Raw genomic sequence first — 17,983 nt, forward strand, 5'->3', positions numbered from 1 at the left:
TCTGTGTTGAAGGGCAGTATTTCTCCTTGTTGTTATCCACCACTGCTGGTACAAGCACTTTCGGTATGCACACCATGTCAAGTGCAGGCAATGCCAGCTTCCTGACAAGTAAATGAAAGGCCCCATCGTTCTTCTTGTTTCTTCCCAGGTGACACCCTCTGTCCCCATTCCGTCACCATCAAAAAGCTGAACAAGATGCCGAGAACCTCAAAAACGGTCCATTATGGGCTGCCAGGGGGAGCGCAGACACCATTAAGGAACGATATCGGTTACAAATAATGCATGTCTCCAGCCTCATTCTCATCCTGTCTGAGAGAGGAGGGACAGCGCACTGAGATGTGCAGATGCACCACAGAGACCTTGCAGTGCTGTGCAGCGTCCTCGCTCTCACAGACCAAGGGCATCTCCCCCCACCAGAGACCATAGTTTCTGCGTAGAGGCACGCCATGTAATTCCACACTGAACGCACTGAGCGTACTGCGCGAGGCGATTGAAATGAAGTGCACTTATATCGCCGCTCTAAGCACAGACGCCATTTGTGTCTTTACATCACGGCCATATTGTGATGTTCTTTATCGCTCTGTTTTTGGTGATACATGGAGGATACATAATACTGCAGTTCATAAAGTGGTCTGATAAACGAGGGCTCTCATCAGTCTCAATAACCTTACCACCGGTGATATCAATGTCACTTTTCATGGCTGCTGAAATTAAAGACCGCGGGGATGGGGGAAGTCATTACTTAGAAAAGTCATTTAACCATCTCCGCCCATAGTGTATGAAACAGCACTGTCAAGCCGTTTGCATCAACCTTTGCTTTTGGCTGCACAAGGTTAGTCAAGCACGTAGTGCAACTGTAACATCTCCTTAGTGGTAAAAGATGCAGTAATCAGGATGGGACAAATTCCATATTTAGTTAATGATTTTTGTGCGCTTCGGGAACCTTGGCAGTTCGGTGCTCTCAATCAAATTTGTCTTTCCATAAAGATTAAATGACAGTGTCTGCTGGGGTTAAGCTCACTATTACTTAATTATCTTCCTCTCTGTTTTATCATGATGTCGTTTTCTCTTCAGATGATCTCGCTAGAAACAATAGTGATAGGAAATTATTTCACTACAGCCAACCATCAGTGAGGTGCAGCAACCTGGATTCAAACAAACATCTACCACTCTTCCAAAAGGGAATTTCCCCAAGGCAAGAGTTACTCTACTACACTCCCACAAGCACAGACAATAAAAAGACAAAAACATTGTAATATGTGAAGCACGTCACCTTTGCAGAACTTTACTGTGAATCATTGGATGACTCCATGCTTTTACTGTTGATTGTTTAATTGTGATGAAAAAAAAAGGCAACAGTGACCAGATAAACAGTCCTCACAGTTTTGTAAGTGCAACATTCTTAAGATGTAATCTCAAAACTCTGAAGGCTCACTCTTTCACAGTGAGATGCCATTAAGTTCTGAGGCATTTATGTCTTTTTAATGAGAGCGCTAAATTGCTTTCATACGCAGTGATTTTTGTGCAAATGAAAGCCTTACAGACTATGAATGTCAAGTAGACAGCTAAATGTTCCTTGGCACAGTGCAGGCCATGGGCTATAGCATTAGGAGGCTCACAAATGACCATGTGACAGGGCTCTGCTCTGCAAGAAAAGAAAAATGACAAAGTAATGGATGAAATGCAGATTTCTGCCGGGAACAAACTTTACGCTACAAGTCACATACGTAATGATACAGGAGATCATTGCTGTAGGGGGGAAACCTTGTATGTCAATTTGTTTTACTTTTCTGTAAAAAAATAACCTGTGTTCAACAGATCCAATGTAATTATTATTTATGCACAAGCTATTGTTAATACTTTTTATTGGTTCAATATTTCAAAAACTCTGAAGACACACTTAACCACCTACAGTTTCACTTTCACATTTTTTGTTTTTCTTTCAAAAATATCAAAAATATCAGATCTACAAGCTGCATAGCAATGTGATGCATTGTGGGCTTGTAGATCGACCATTCTGGCTACTTTTGTGTGACACTGTAGTATGACAAAGTAGGGCATTAATTGACAAAAATAAAACATGAACATTTGAAATATGGAGTTATACAAGGTTTTTCCCCGACAGCAACAATAATATGAATCACAGGTTCTTAAACAAAGAGCTGCTTCCAAGTCAAGCTGTGCCAAAAATGTACACTATTGTACATACTTTCTGACACTGGCAGAGTCAGGATAAGTAAGAAATCTGTCCCAGAAAACATGCATGATGTTTGTTGGGACAACCGTTGCCACAACTGACATCTGTAACAATAACCATAGTCACAACCAGTGTGTTCAGATATACTATAGTACAGTGTTTCGTTGACGAAAACTAAATAAAAACTAAGCTATGATGACTAAAACTAAGACTAAATAAATTGACAATTTCATCAACAGATAAAATCTAGACTAAAATGTTAGGGAGGGACTAGTGCAGAAGAGATCCAGTAGAACTAAAAGACGAATCATTTTATGCTTGGTTGCGAAAATAGCAGATCTACAAGCTCACAACGCGTCGCAGTGCGACGCATTGTGAGCTTGTAGATCGGCTATTTTCAGCATGCAACCAAGTGTAAAATCAGCCATTTTAGTCGACTAAATCAACTGTAGATTTAGTCAAATAATCGTAAGATATTTAGTAAACTAACAGTAAAAAAAATCTGATTACTAAAATATGACTAAAACTAAATGTAATTTGATTCAAAAGACTAAAACGGAATCAAAATTTGCTGTCAAAATCAACACTACAGTACACACATCAGTTGTTTACTATTTGCCATAAACACGAACATGGCTGAATGTCCTAAGATCCCCTCGCTCCTTTTGAGCATGTCCTCCTAATTAGTAGCTCCCTTAGTACCAACATTTAAAATATCTATTAGTCGTATAGGCTAGATGTTTCATTCTGTAAACAATATGACCACTGTGTTTGTAACTGTTGGGAAAACTAGCAAGCTATCAGAGAAACAGTTGTTTGCTAGCTGGCCTACAAAATGTGTTTATTTATTAGTAGTTGTACTAGTGGCAGACTGGCAGTGGTGGAAAAGGTTCTAAATTTGTTTACTTAAGTAAAAGTATCAATACTGCAATGTAGAAATACTCTGTTACAAGTAAAAGTCAGAAATTCTGTACAAAGGTATTGGTATCAACATGTACTTAAAGTACCAAAGTAGAAAGTACTCATTATGTAGAATGTCCCATTTCACAAGTTTTCAAATGTATACAAATCTTTTCAAAATAGCAGATCTACAAGCTCACAATGCGGCGCATTGTGAGCTTGTAGATCGTCTATTTTCAAATGGCCGAAATGTATATAGGGCTGAAGTGGATCATGTATCTTTTGTAATAATAATCAAAATCTACAAAGTAGATGTAGTGGAGTAGAAGTAAAAGTACTGCAAAAAGGAGATGCAATAAATCATTGCAGATAATCATTTCTTTCACCTAAAAAAAAACCTGTCTATATTGGTAAAGCAACTTGCTGTTTCTGATGAGCTGGTGTTTTACATCTAGTTTGAGCCCGCAAAGAGTAGTGACGGGTAATGGATATTGTTGTCAGGGCGAATGTGAAAATCTGTCATGCACACTGTCAGCAAGAGAGCCTTGAAATAAATGAAACACAGAAAAGCCCAAATGTGTGACACTGTTCATGATGACAGGTGGAACTAAATGTAAGTATCATACCGTTGACATTTCTTATCAGTTATGGAATCAGTCAGTAAGAGTAGACAGGCCAAGGCCGTGGACTGCATGCACCCAAAATGTTGTTCCAGGGACCCCCCAGAAGCAAAGATTTGAGTTAAAAATGCTCGCTTCAAAAGTATGTATACATTCAAAGATTTGCACACATTTTCATGATTTAAAAAAAGGAAAATAGCAGATCTACAAGCTCATAGCGCGGCACTCGGTGCCGCGCTATGAGCTTGTATATCTGCTATTTTTGAATAGCCAAAGTGTAACATAATGGATACATGCATAGAATCAAGCATACATGATTCTAAATAAACAATCCAAACTCATTTTATACTTTGATACTCTTTACAAAACGTAACGGCATTTTCACATCTGTTTTCACAAATAAAGGGCATCAAAGTGAATCTACTTAGTGTAATTATGCCACTTTGTTATTGTAAATAACATTAAATAAATAAGATCAGACAGGAATAAGAAAGCTATAGGCTGAAATCGATTAAAAGAAAATGATAACTTCTGGTGGGTACAATTTATTTCTTTCTTTCTCAGGAGATCCTTGCTTTCTACTTGTTGTTCTTTGTGGGTTTGAGGGAACAAATGTCATGGCTGCTGCCAGAGTCCTTAAACAGAATATCTAGCATAAACACGACATTTGAGAAACTATTTAGTCCTGAACTGATAGTGCCGTGCAATTATTTCCCTCGTTGTACCGCATAATTACATTCACGTCATGATTTTGACATTCAACCTTAATGCCCTACTTGTTCCAGAAAGCAAATGTGCCTTGTGTGTTTAGAACAGAGAATAATGTATTAGGAGTGGGACTTTACTGTATTGCCTGTATAGGAGCAAGGGTGTAGTATTTATAGTGCTTCACCCCGCGGGCTGCAGGGCCGCATTGATGCTGAAATTAAACCTTGGAATCCTGCCAGGCAATCTTCAGGGAGAGTCTCCTGGCAGGACACAATGCACTATAGCACCGTTCTTGGCCTTCGCTCCCCGAAACTCGAGCGAGGTAGTACTTTCTTGTGCCGTTCCTACAGGTGGACTGCATTGTGTTGTCACACCTGCTGAGGAGCAGATTCTTCCCTCAGGACCCATCCCATGCGTTAACGGTAACGGGATGGCGAAAGGAAGGCCAGGACAGCTTGTCCTCTACAAACCTTCTTTGAGGAGATTTTAAACCCCCTGCCAATGGCCATGGATTGCAACAACAGCCAAGTCCATTTGTATTCAGCCATATATTCTAGACCACCAAGATTAATACAGTGTTCCGCAATAGTTTAGTGTCTACGCCTCTAATATCCTGAGTTTTAATTTACCTCTGAGAGAGTAGCACTCGGGTGGTACGGTGTTAAAGTACCTGCCCACACCACCGCGGAGTGTAGGGGTTCGAATCCAAGGCGGTGCATCTTTGTCGAGCATCTGTACCAGGATTCTCAACCGGTGGTCCGGGGACCACCAGTGGTCCTTGAGGTGGTCCCCAGCTAAATGATGGAGAGTTGGTAACCAGATCTTTAGCTCCTGAGAGTGTAAAATGAAACCAAATGGACCCTTTCATTTGACACTCTCAAGTGTTAATTATTGTTTAACATCTGCATTACTTAATTGAAGCATTGTTATTTTGATCAACGTTTGCCTGTTGTCTCTCCTATGGTACCAACATCAATACAGCATGGTATTGTGGACACAATCGTATCCAACGATAACAAAATATTCTAAGTCTTGGGTCTGAGAGGCTAAACCTCATCAAACGGTGGTCCGTGGCTCAAACGCCGAATAAATAATGGACCTTGATATGAAAAGGGTTGAAAACCACTGATATATACGAACACAATGTGTTCGGGGGAGGGAAGACGAATGGTGAGGGTGATATTTGTCACTGCACATACTCCTATACAGGCTGGGCGGCACCTGTCAGCAGAGGGTGTTGGGTTGGAGCAGAGCGTTCTATCGGAGAGTTACGTCAACTAGGGGACAGAAACAGCGCCGGTCACGTGGGTTCATGTAAACTCGAAATAGTGACAAACGCTCATAGACTCCATTACATTCCGTAAACTTCCGGTTCAGGGGCTTTGTCACTATTCGCCAATAGAAGGCTCTGTAGAAGACTAGCCTGAGGCTACGAGCTCAATCCATGGTCTTGAAGGGCGGACCCAAACACAGCCGCCTGGATTTGTGCGTGGCTTCCTATTGCTTCACCAATCTATGTCCCCGCCTCCCCTCCCCTCCCCCCCTCGGCCTGTGCACGGAGCACGCTGACGTCACCAAATTTAGAGCGACGCCCCTCTGCACTCTGATTGGTTAGGAGATAACAAGGTCCAAGACCATCGTTCCTGCATCGCTCCCCCAGGCTTTTTTTCTTTTGTAACAAAAAAAAAAGCCTGGGTTTCCGAGGCTAGTAGAAGACTGGCCCGATGAAGTGAACGGAGGTGACGCAACTCTCCTTATATGGCTCTGGGTTGGAGGAGTAGGACAGAGATACCACGTCCTCCCAGTGGGGGCTCCTCAGTAGGGTACAACCAGTGTTGGAAAGTAACTAAAGTAATATGTAACTTAAAGTAATATTATTACTTTTTTCCAGTAACTAGTAAAGTAACGAATTACTTTTGGCAGGGAGTACTGTAATAAGTAAAGTAACTATATTACTTTTTAAACAAGTAATATGTAATAAGTAATATATTCCTATGTTTTAGTAACTTTTCCAACACAGTGTTGGAAAGTAACTAAAGTAATATGTAACTTAAAGTAATATATAACTTTTTTTCAGTAACTAGTAAAGTAACTAATTACTTTTGGCAGGGAGTAATAAGTAAAGTAACTATATTACTTTTTAAACAAGTAATATGTAATAAGTAATATATTACTATGTTTTAGTAACTTTTCCAACACTGGGTACAACAGCAGTGGTGCTGACCACCATACTGTTCTCTTTCCATTGTGTATTTTGGCACGTACACTGTTTGGAATGTGAACGTGGTACTGTTTGTTTGTGCCGAGGTAGAAATGCTCAGGCAGTCTCTCAAAGAGCCGTTGTAGTTCTTGCCCCGGGCAGCACCGCCGGCGCACCTCATATCCACATAATGCCCCACTGCTGAATGCTAAGGCCTGACATGAGCCGCTACTCTGATGTGGAGCTCATGCCTGAGTTGTGGCCACGTTATCTCCAAACGCCTGAATGTCTGAATGCCTTGGGAGTGGGGGAGGCAAGTGAACCTGTTATTATATATTCAGTATATGGGGCAATGAAGGTGAAGATTTGCAAAAACCTGCCTTTGGTAAGGTTATTGTACACATATATCTCACGAGACACACTCACAGTGGAGTTTATACTCTGTACCAACTATATTCTTCATCAGACTTTTGGAACTGCATCGCAACCTTTAATAAAAAAGTTAATACATTCCTCATCAAGGAAGCATCTTCTTGGTTGTTTGTGCATCTATATTCTACAGATTAGACCCTCCAGAAAAAACGCGATTATGCGATCGCATGATTTACCGCATAATCAGGAAAATGGCGCATAATTATGCGGGGGTGAGTCTCTTGGAAACAAAGAATGAAGAGAAAGCTGTTCATATCTAGCACAAAAAATAATAATAATCTAGCACTTCAAGCAAAAGGCAAAGAATAGGGTGATGCACAACATAGGCAGAGATGAACACGGCGGTTGAATGGGAAGATTGAGTGAAATCACCAGTGTGATTTATCTGACAACCTTTAAGGAAAAGGTTGTGGGTCCCCAGGGAGTACTGCCATGCAGTAGAACATAGTAGAGGGGCAGAGTGAAGAAAAGGTCAAGAGTCAAGTGAGGTGCAGGGTTGCAGAAAGAGGAATTTCCTCAGGTGTAGCATTTCTTATAGTGCCTCCACTGCACTATCGCCAGGCTGTTATGAGTAAAGTCGAATTTATACTTTGTTGTGCGACGGTGTCGCTCGACAAAGTATAAATTAGGTTTACCTGTCTAAGTTTAATATATCTGCTTCTTGGGTAATATTATTGGCTGTTGTGCTGGGTCTAGCTGAATGGTAGTAGTGGGCAATAAAGTGGGCAATGCAGTTTTGTTAGTGTGAGAATCGGCATGTTTATTTCTCCCGCTTTCCTGATTCATAAAAAAAGAAAAAGAGTAGGTCACATCCTAGCATATTACTGGACCACAAGTATATTGCTGGACTACAAGCTCACAACAGTGAGTTTATAGATTTTTGTATATATTTTTTTAATAACAAAATTATAAAACTTTATAAAGGTTTTGACAAATCTGCCCAACATCAGGATGCCTGGGTTGATGCGGTTAACGTGCTTAACATACTACTTAACATACTAACATCTTCTATTTTCACTACATTTGTTTTATTAATTTAGGGAATTTCTTTGATTATTTTTTATTTTATTCATGAAATTGGTTTTGAAAAATGCTTGAATTTGTTTTCAACTAATGAAAATGTTTGGATTTGGATTTTTGGATTCGGGACCAGTGGGAAACAGTGCTCTAAATCATCTCATTGTTGACGATCCAGCATGTGCAAGTCATGGTAGATGGTGTTCAAGAACCAAGCAGTTGACTGTGGCATTGTCTGCCTTTACTTCACACTGTTCACTGCGTTATGCTGCGTATGGGCAGATACAAAGATACACAGCATATTTGTCGCTCTGACACTTTGTATCTGAGTTGTTCAAAACGGTCGTTGACGTCATCAAGCGTGCATCTCGTCGAGCTACAGTTGTAGTTTTTACGGGGCCAGAGCTCTCAGCTCTGGACCTGTTTTAATGTTCCCCTCTTTTTTCTTCTCCCACTTTTGGCATACGCTTTTTACGAAACTTGGCCATATGGTAGATGGTCATGAAAAACTATCAAGAAATAATTCTCACAATCTTTCGTCAAAAGGTGGCGCTATAGCACTCAATTGAAAATGCCAACTTTGAACAGGTACAACTCATGCCCTGTTTGACCTACAGCCATGAAACTTCAATATACATATGCGTCTACTCATGATCAACAACTTTCACACTCTGACTTTTGACCTCTGACCTTTAGATCTCCCACCATTTTGAATAATATGAAAAACAGTTAAAACTCCTCCTGGGATTTTTTAGTAATCTGCACGAAACGTTTTACACATGAACTTTGAACCTATGCCGAAAAACATGTGCAAAAGATTTTCCATAAGTGAAAAAATGAAGCTTTAATGAGCCAATGAATATTGCAGTTTTATGACAATTATTCATCTGCCCCTAACACATACATGCAGACTCACATTTCTTTGAAACTTTGCGTTAATGTTGAGGGTCATTCCAAATATTACTGAAACCAATCTTACTCCAATTGGTCAAAGGGGGGCGCTATAGCTATTTTTTGAAAGTGCAAACTTTAAACAGGCAAAAGTCATGCCTCGTTTGGCCGACAGCCATTAAACCTGCTTACACATGTGCCTTGACTCATGAGGAACACATGTATCACGTTAACCAGTAAGCTCCGCCCTTAGATTGTCTGCAATTTTGAGCAGTTTGAAAAACACTTAAACCCAGGATTTTTCAGCTATTTGCGTGAAACTGTATCATCTGTGTGATCTCCTTTTTCACAGGTTCTTGTCTGTTGGTCCAATGCCTTCTCCCTTAAGCGAGTGCCTCACGACCGCAAGGTTGCCGGTTCAAGCCTCACTTGATGCAGACTCATTTAAGTTGAATTGCAAAAAACATGACTGTATCAATGAATACATATGCAAACGGTAAAGATAACATGAAATGCTTATTTGAGAGTATGTTTTTTCAATGTATGACGTACTTCATTGTGAAAATATCCGATCTACAATCTCACAACTTTTCAGATAGCAACGTTTTGTGAGCTTGTAGATCGGCTGCTTTCACTGGTTTCGGTTTCGAGGAGACATACAATTTCTCTATTGGTAAATGGTTTGTGAACGAGTGATCTTAGTGTTAGTGAAACAGGGGCTTGGTTCATGACAGAAGGCAAAAGTGTATGATCTTCAACAGACAACTTCAGCCTGGATGAAGCTATAGCACTACTTGTAGTGTCTCATTCTGTGAGTCCGAAGGTTGAGAGTTTGATTCCTGTCAATGGCAATAGGTTGAGCTGTCTGTTTCTCTCACTCTGTCTGTCTATCTGGCTCTGTCTGTAGGTGGGTCATTCCACTTTTCAATTGCAGCGCACAAAACATGACTGCATCAAATAATGCATGTGCAGACATTACAATCTAATATTTAATTCAGACACTGTGAAACCACATGTTGCTTTTCACTTGGCAGGATGTAAAATGTCATATATATATCTCTCTCTCTCTCTCTCTCTCTCTCTCTCTCTCTCTCTCTCTCTCTCTCTCTCTCTCTCTCTCTCTCTCTCTCTCTCTCTCTCTCTCTCTCTCTCTCTCTCTCTCTCTCTCTCTCTCTCTCTCTCTCTCTCTCTCTCTCTCTCTCTCTCATTCACCAGGTCAGGTCTGTTGGTCCAATGGCTTCTCGCTTAAGTGTGTGCCTTAGAACCTCAAGGTTGCCAGTTCAAGCCCCACTTGATGCAGACTTCATTTAAGTTGCATTGCACACAACATGATTGTGTCAATTAATGCAAGTGCAATTGTTAAAGATAACCTGAAATGCATATTTGAGAGTATGTCTTTTCAATGTATGACATAGTTCATTCTGAAAATAGCCGATCTACAATCTCAAAACTTTTCAGATAGCAACGTGTTTCTGAGCTTGTAGATCGGCTGCTTTCACTGGTTCACTTTTATCTTCAACAGACAACCTCAGCCTGTACAAAGCTATAGCACTATAGGTAGTGTTGCAGCTTGTCAATCCGAAGGTTCAGGGTTCGATTCCTGTTAATGGCAATAGGTTGAGATGTCAATTCCGCTTCCATCTCTCTTCAATCTATTATGTTTCCAAGTCTCTCTCTCTCTCTTCAATCTATTCCGTTTCCATGTCTCTCTCGCTCTCTCCCTCTCTCCCTTCAATCTATTCCGTTTCCATGTCTCTCTCTCTCTTCAATCTATTCCGTTTCCATGTCTCTCTCTCTCTCTCTCTCTCTCTCTCTCTCTCTCTCTCTCTCTCTCTCTCTCTCTCTCTCTCTCTCTCTCTCTCTCTCTCTCTCTCTCTCTCTCTCATTCACCAGGTCAGGTCTGTTGGTCCAATTGGCTTCTCGCTTAAGTGTGTGCCTTAGAACCTCAAGGTTGCCAGTTCAAGCCCCACTTGATGCAGACTTCATTTAAGTTGCATTGCACACAACATGATTGTGTCAATTAATGCAAGTGCAATTGTTAAAGATAACCTGAAATGCATATTTGAGAGTATGTCTTTTCAATGTATGACATAGTTCATTCTGAAAATAGCCGATCTACAATCTCAAAACTTTTCAGATAGCAACGTGTTTCTGAGCTTGTAGATCGGCTGCTTTCACTGGTTCACTTTTATCTTCAACAGACAACCTCAGCCTGTACAAAGCTATAGCACTATAGGTAGTGTTGCAGCTTGTCAATCCGAAGGTTCAGGGTTCGATTCCTGTTAATGGCAATAGGTTGAGATGTCAATTCCGCTTCCATCTCTCTTCAATCTATTATGTTTCCAAGTCTCTCTCTCTCTCTTCAATCTATTCCGTTTCCATGTCTCTCTCGCTCTCTCCCTCTCTCCCTTCAATCTATTCCGTTTCCATGTCTCTCTCTCTCTTCAATCTATTCCGTTTCCATGTCTCTCTCTCTCTCTCTCTCTCTCTCTCTCTCTCTCTCGCTCTCTCTCTCTCTCTCTCATTCACCAGGTCAGGTCTGTTGGTCCAATTGGCTTCTCGCTTAAGTGTGTGCCTTAGAACCTCAAGGTTGCCAGTTCAAGCCCCACTTGATGCAGACTTCATTTAAGTTGCATTGCACACAACATGATTGTGTCAATTAATGCAAGTGCAATTGTTAAAGATAACCTGAAATGCTTATTTGAGAGTATGTCTTTTCAATGTATGACATAGTTCATTCTGAAAATAGCCGATCTACAATCTCAAAACTTTTCAGATAGCAACGTGTTTCTGAGCTTGTAGATCGGCTGCTTTCACTGGTTCACTTTTATCTTCAACAGACAACCTCAGCCTGTACAAAGCTATAGCACTATAGGTAGTGTTGCAGCTTGTCAATCCGAAGGTTCAGGGTTCGATTCCTGTTAATGGCAATAGGTTGAGATGTCAATTCCGCTTCCATCTCTCTTCAATCTATTATGTTTCCAAGTCTCTCTCTCTCTCTTCAATCTATTCCGTTTCCATGTCTCTCTCGCTCTCTCCCTCTCTCCCTTCAATCTATTCCGTTTCCATGTCTCTCTCTCTCTTCAATCTATTCCGTTTCCATGTCTCTCTCTCTCTTCAATCTATTCCGTTTCCATGTCTCTCTCTCTCTCTCTCTCTCTCTCTCTCTCTCTCTCTCTCTCTCTCTCTCTCTCTCTCTCTCTCTCTCTCTCTCTCTCTCTCTCTCATATTCACCAGGTCAGGTCTGTTGGTCCAATGGCTTCTCGCTTAAGTGTGTGCCTTAGAACCTCAAGGTTGCCAGTTCAAGCCCCACTTGATGCAGACTTCATTTAAGTTGCATTGCACACAACATGATTGTGTCAATTAATGCAAGTGCATTTCAAGTGCTCTTCAATCTATTCCGTTTCCATGTCTCTCTCTCTCTCTCTCTCTCTCTCTCTCTATTCACTGGCCCCGTATTATCGCTGCTTGCAGCTATATTGTGTCTTTGTATCTGGATTCCATTGAAAATTAATATGTATTCAATGCATCAACATAGCATAAACAAATAACACAAAAACAAATAATACCATCAACAAATACAAAACACTATGTATGTACAATACAAAGGAGAAAAGGGGGAAAACATCGGCAGTGAATGACACCTCCTTTCTATGGGAAATTGCATTTACCTCCCCTTGTGGTCTCCAGATAGATGTTTTTTTCAGGCTAGTTTTGAAAGAATGCAGTGATTTACATCACTTTTAATGGATGGTGTCAGGGCATTCCACATGGCAGAGTAGTAGAATGAGAATTTTACCATGTTTGTTCTATATTTGGCTAGTACAAGATCATTGGTTGGTTATTGTTTCACTTCCCCCCTGATGTCTCGTTCACCTTCAAGCACATGCTGCAATATCCACCTCCTACACTTGATCTGCTTGACAAGAGAAGTCAGCTTCTCCACCCCCAAAGGCATGTGCCGGGGCTAAAAGTACAATGTCCTTTTAGTAGCATGCAATCATGGAGGGGCAGCAGGCTGAAATCATGTCATTGAGGTTAATTACAGGCAATTAAACGCCAGTTGGCTGTTTGCGCTGACACTAGGCGAGGATGAATAGTGGTTTACTGTCTGTCAGAAGTGTCTGTCCGTGTGGTGTTATTGGAGTGGGCGTGGTGGGTCTACTGTTACTTCCTGTGGTGCGGTTCTATTTTGTTAAAGTGACTTTTGTCCTTCATACATACTTTTGGTATTCTTTCAACAGTCTACAGTATTAGAGCTCATGAGTGTAGAATTGTGGTGAATAAAGTCTCTGTGCGATCGAAACACTGCATTATGTGCACACGGTGCCACACCACATTATATTAAACAATGGAGCTTGTAAACATTAACTTAAGATTCAAAAGGCTGACAGCTTCAAATCAATCATAGCTGACATGTCAAATAACCGTAGGATGCTGTATTTCAAGAGTTTTTTATATTTCTTGTATTAATCTTAACCACATCAGTTATACAGCAGCTGTACTTCGTCCTCTATATCACCTCTCTTCATTTTCCTTTTTTTCCCATGTTTTATTTCCATTCCGCCCCCATCTCATCCTCTTAATCAACCCTATTTAGCCTATGCTCCATTTGAGTTGCGCTACTTGTTTCTGCTGCTTCAGAGATGAGCATTCTGGAGCTGAGTGAGATTCAATATATCTCACATCCATTATTGATCCATATTTAACCAAAGTAGAACAAGGCCTCTCTCTGACTTAAACATTTTAAATACAAAGGTTGGGAACTCTTGCCTGAAGGATTTGTCTCTGTCACAGTGTTAATGGCTGTCCACATGAAGAATTAATAGCTGTAACTATAAATAAATCGTTTTAAAAGCGATATCGTTGGGATCACTTTTAGAGCAATTTGATGGACCATAGACTACTGACAGCTAATCACAATGTACAGGGCATCGCATTCAACACATCACTTATGTACATGTTTAAAGAACGTTATTGTTCATGAGTGTAGATGCTCACATTATTATCATTATTGTAACCTTTATTGTTATCATTCTGGACAGCAATTGTATGGAAAAATCTTAAAATTATAGCTGCTTATTACTACACTGTGATTTTTACAATCACAAGCATTCAATGGTGGACACAAAAAGATCTCAATTATGATCTTTTCCTTGGTGGTGTCGGTGTTATTGTTATGGGTATCCTTATGCTTTATACTCTATATGTCTCACAACGCCTCACATTGTGAGCTCGTAGTTTGGCTATTTTCGGCATGTGACATCATTGTACGATGAAGTATAAATCAGGCTTCAGAAGGGAGAAGCTCACCGAGACGTCTCCACAGACACTGATGTGTTGTGACACTGATGGTGCACACAGCTGACCTTTGGGCTGTTGAGTGCGCTCAGACAACACTTGCTGCATGTGTTTGTGTCCCAGAGACAGTCTAATGAGGATGTGTCTGCCCACTCCAAGAGGAAGTGCCAGAATACAGCTGCTGCCAACAGCGCTGTAATCACAGCGCCTTGCCTGACTCATATTGCATTACATACTTGTCTGGGGAGGATTATTCCTATGGCGCTTTAAAGGGTTGAGATATTATCCCCAAATTAACTTACCGTAAATCTTATATATTTTGGTCATTTTGTGGTTTGATGAACCAGACAATATTCCTGTTTTCTTTTTTGTGCACTTGAGATTTTGAGGCTGTCATGGTTTGTGGGTTTTTAAAACATATACCGGTAGTGTACTGTACAGTGCAAATCTGGAGTGTGAATTTAACTAGAGTCTACAAATGGACTCTGCAGTGGCAGGGAGGAAATGCAATTTTTGGTAGTAGACAACTTTTAATGAAAATTAGATGACCTGGCTCCACCAAAGTACAGTATGACTGAAATTAGATCATTTGATCTATCTTTGCTAGATTCATTGTATTCCATTGTATTCCACAATTTAATTTAATTCTATATATCTATCTATCTGTGTGTCTGTCTGTCTGCCTGCCTGCCTGCCTGTCTGCCTCCCTCCCTCCCTGTCTGTCTGTCTGTCTGTCTGTCTGTCTGTCTGTCTGTCTGTCTGTCTGTCTGTCTGTCTGTCTGTCTGTCTGTCTGTCTGTCTGTCTGTCTGTCTGTCAATCTGGAGTAGAGTATAGATCAGGCATTACAGCCTATGAGACTGTGTGATTGTTCGTGTGCACAGACATTTGCCCTGTGCAACCTGTTTCCATCCTGGGTGTGAGTGCATGTGGATTACACAGTAAAAATGGGTTAATTTAACCCTGAGAGGTGCACAAAATGTCAAATGAACACTCAGGATTTGACAGTGTATTTTATGTTTGATGTTGAAAGAACTGAAGCATGGAGCAGCTTTGGAGTCAGTGTGAAACCACAGCGGCACGCTCCGCTTTATCCGGCCAGTCTGTTCTCGGGGGTCACGTCATATTGCCGCTCCCATTAAATATTCACCTGGCACTCTGAGGAGGACGTCACCTTAGGGGAGGCCTGCTTGGCCAACACCTGTCCAATCTCTGCTCTCCATTTGAGGTTGTTTTGACATACCTGTGGTTCAGGAGAGTGATAGATGTCCTTGGAGGTCCTCGGCCTTGTGATGAAGGGCAGATGTGACATTCTGGGTTAATGGACAGCCGGCCTCAAGTGTGCTCAAAAGAATATTGATCTCCAGGACAGCTTTAAACTGATACGGTTGAGTTGACATATTCTCATAGTGCTATTTATGATGTGTTGAGTGAACGTCCAGAACGTCCAGTTCATCTGCTTTGAAGGTGTCCTGTATTCACATTGTTAAACAGTAATGCTGTATTTCAGGGCAGATTCTGTTATCCTCCTTCAACCAATGAGACTCAGTAGTGTCCTCTACTTTGAATGTCCTTATGTTGGCACTACAGAATGCTGATGAATCTAAGTAAAGCTTCCTCGTTTGTCTTCCATGTTCAGTGGCTGTCCTAAGGCTTACAAGGATTGAGGAGATAGTCACTCTCTGGAGGAGAGTCAGTGGTGTGTATGAAAAAGAATATCACTCATTTAACAGCCCCTCACCACCAAAATGCCAATGGAATACATTTTATCCTCTTAAAGGCTTTGGTAGGATTGGCTGACAAATGATGAGTAGAATTTGAGTTAGGAGTTTCAATCTACAAAATAGTAGCCACAGAAATTGCATTGCGTCTCTTCCTGTGAGCTTCACTTATAGTAGGTGGGTCCGTTTTATTGACGGTCGGTCATCATCCCCAGTTGTCATCTGGCATGGCCTTTTCCTAAAAAGTTAATACAGGCAGGTAGCCTACTGCACTAGGAACAAAAAATGACTTCTAAGTACACTTTTTTAAATGACTCATCTTGCACTCTCTGGTGCAGAAATTCAATGTACTCTGGTAAAAGCTCTCTCTGATAATCTCATTACTGAAACTTTCTGTTTGCCAATTAGCATTCAACCTTGAAGTGTGAGGCATAGTCAGAAAAGTCACCATCTGTCAGTACAATGCAGGGCAACCCTCTGTGATGTTGATGTGCTCACAGCTCTCTGACTGTGTTTGTTTTGGCTGCAGGAACTTCTACTACATCACCATGCTGCGCGACCCAGTCTCCCGCTACCTGAGTGAGTGGAAGCATGTGCAGCGCGGAGCCACATGGAAGACCTCCCTCCACATGTGTGATGGACGCTCGCCCACCCAGGATGAGCTGCCCACCTGCTACAGTGGTGATGACTGGTCGGGTGTCACCCTGACAGAGTTCATGAATTGCCCGTCCAACCTGGCCAACAACCGGCAGGTCCGCATGTTAGCCGATCTTAGTCTGGTCGGCTGCTACAACCTGTCGTCGATGAACGAGAGCGAGCGCGACCACATCCTGCTGAGCAGCGCCATGAGCAACCTGAAGAACATGGCCTTCTACGGCCTGACCGAGTTCCAGCGTAAGACGCAATATCTGTTTGAGCGGACGTTCAGCCTTCGCTTCATCGCCGCATTCACGCAGATCAACAGCACGCGCGCCGCCAACGTGGACCTCAGCGAGCCCGTGCGCAAGCGCATCGAAGAGCTCAACTTCCTGGACGTGCAGTTGTACGAGTACGCCAAGGACCTGTTCTTGCAGCGCTTTCAGTTCACCCGCCAGCGGGAGCACCAGGAGGTGCGCTTGAAGAGGCGCGAAGAGCGGCGCTGGCTCCGGGAGCAAAGAGAGCAGGGCAGGTCCTGGCTCCCCAAACGCAGAGGGGATGGGAACAGAGGTGGGAATGACGGAGGGGATAGAAAAGGAAATCACGGTGAATTAATTACCACTACTGAGGACTACACAAGCCAAGTGGCCCGTTGGTGAGGCTGCGGTTCCACAAAGAGAGAGTGAGAGCGAAAAGAGATTCCACAGAGAACAGTTTCAATACATACTCTGAGTCTCTCTCTCTCTCTCTCTCTTTCTCCCTCTCTCTCTCATATCCTCTCTATCTTTTTGTCTCACTATTAATCTATCTACTGTATCTATCTGTTTCTCAGCTTCAATGTGATCCAAGCGCTCTGCTAGTTTCTTTATTGTTATGAAAACTGCCAAGTCTGTGAGTCTCACAGCAGCTCTGCCTTGGAGTGCCCTTTGGTGTCTTAAATCTTTAAATGGATGGTTTTATTGATTCTTTTGTAATGGTTGTTGATTTTTGTTGATTTTGGTTCGTATATTTTGTTCCTTTATTTATAGGCTTATGCCTTGGTTATTCATCATCATGCAGATTGTTATAACTATTTAAAGACAGTAAAGCTGAAAGACAAAACAATCAATAGAAACCGCTCATATGCTGCTGTGTTTTAATTTTAAATTGGACATTCACTGTGAAGGGGCGAATGTCAAACTTGTTTTTCTCGTAACTGGCAGAAAAATTGTTCCACTTGAATTCTGTATAGAATAATTTACCGTTGCATGTCACATGTCCATGTTATAGTTAGAACTGGGGAATGGAGAGTGACTTCCAAAAAGAAATGATGAAAGCCAAAGTAAACAAATTTACAAATTATATGAAAGTATATCTCCAATG

The 17,983-nt window shown here is 41.6% G+C and overlaps 1 protein-coding gene across 1 annotated transcript in view; it reads left to right on the forward strand.

Moving 5' to 3' along the window:
• The window catches only part of hs6st3b (heparan sulfate 6-O-sulfotransferase 3b), a gene marked incomplete at both ends in the record, with an annotated part of 96,458 nt that extends 79,178 nt beyond the window's left edge, over positions 1-17,280 (forward strand). Inside the window, one exon of the mRNA XM_080412406.1 lies at positions 16,515-17,280. Within this exon, the coding sequence (XP_080268532.1) occupies positions 16,515-17,280 (766 nt within the window). The remainder of the gene's footprint in view (positions 1-16,514) is intronic.
• Between the last annotated feature and the right edge of the window lie 703 nt (positions 17,281-17,983).

This window comes from Gymnoscopelus braueri (assembly GCF_963280865.1).
Source record: "Gymnoscopelus braueri genome assembly, chromosome: 18".
In the NCBI taxonomy this organism is placed as follows: domain Eukaryota; kingdom Metazoa; phylum Chordata; class Actinopteri; order Myctophiformes; family Myctophidae; genus Gymnoscopelus; species Gymnoscopelus braueri.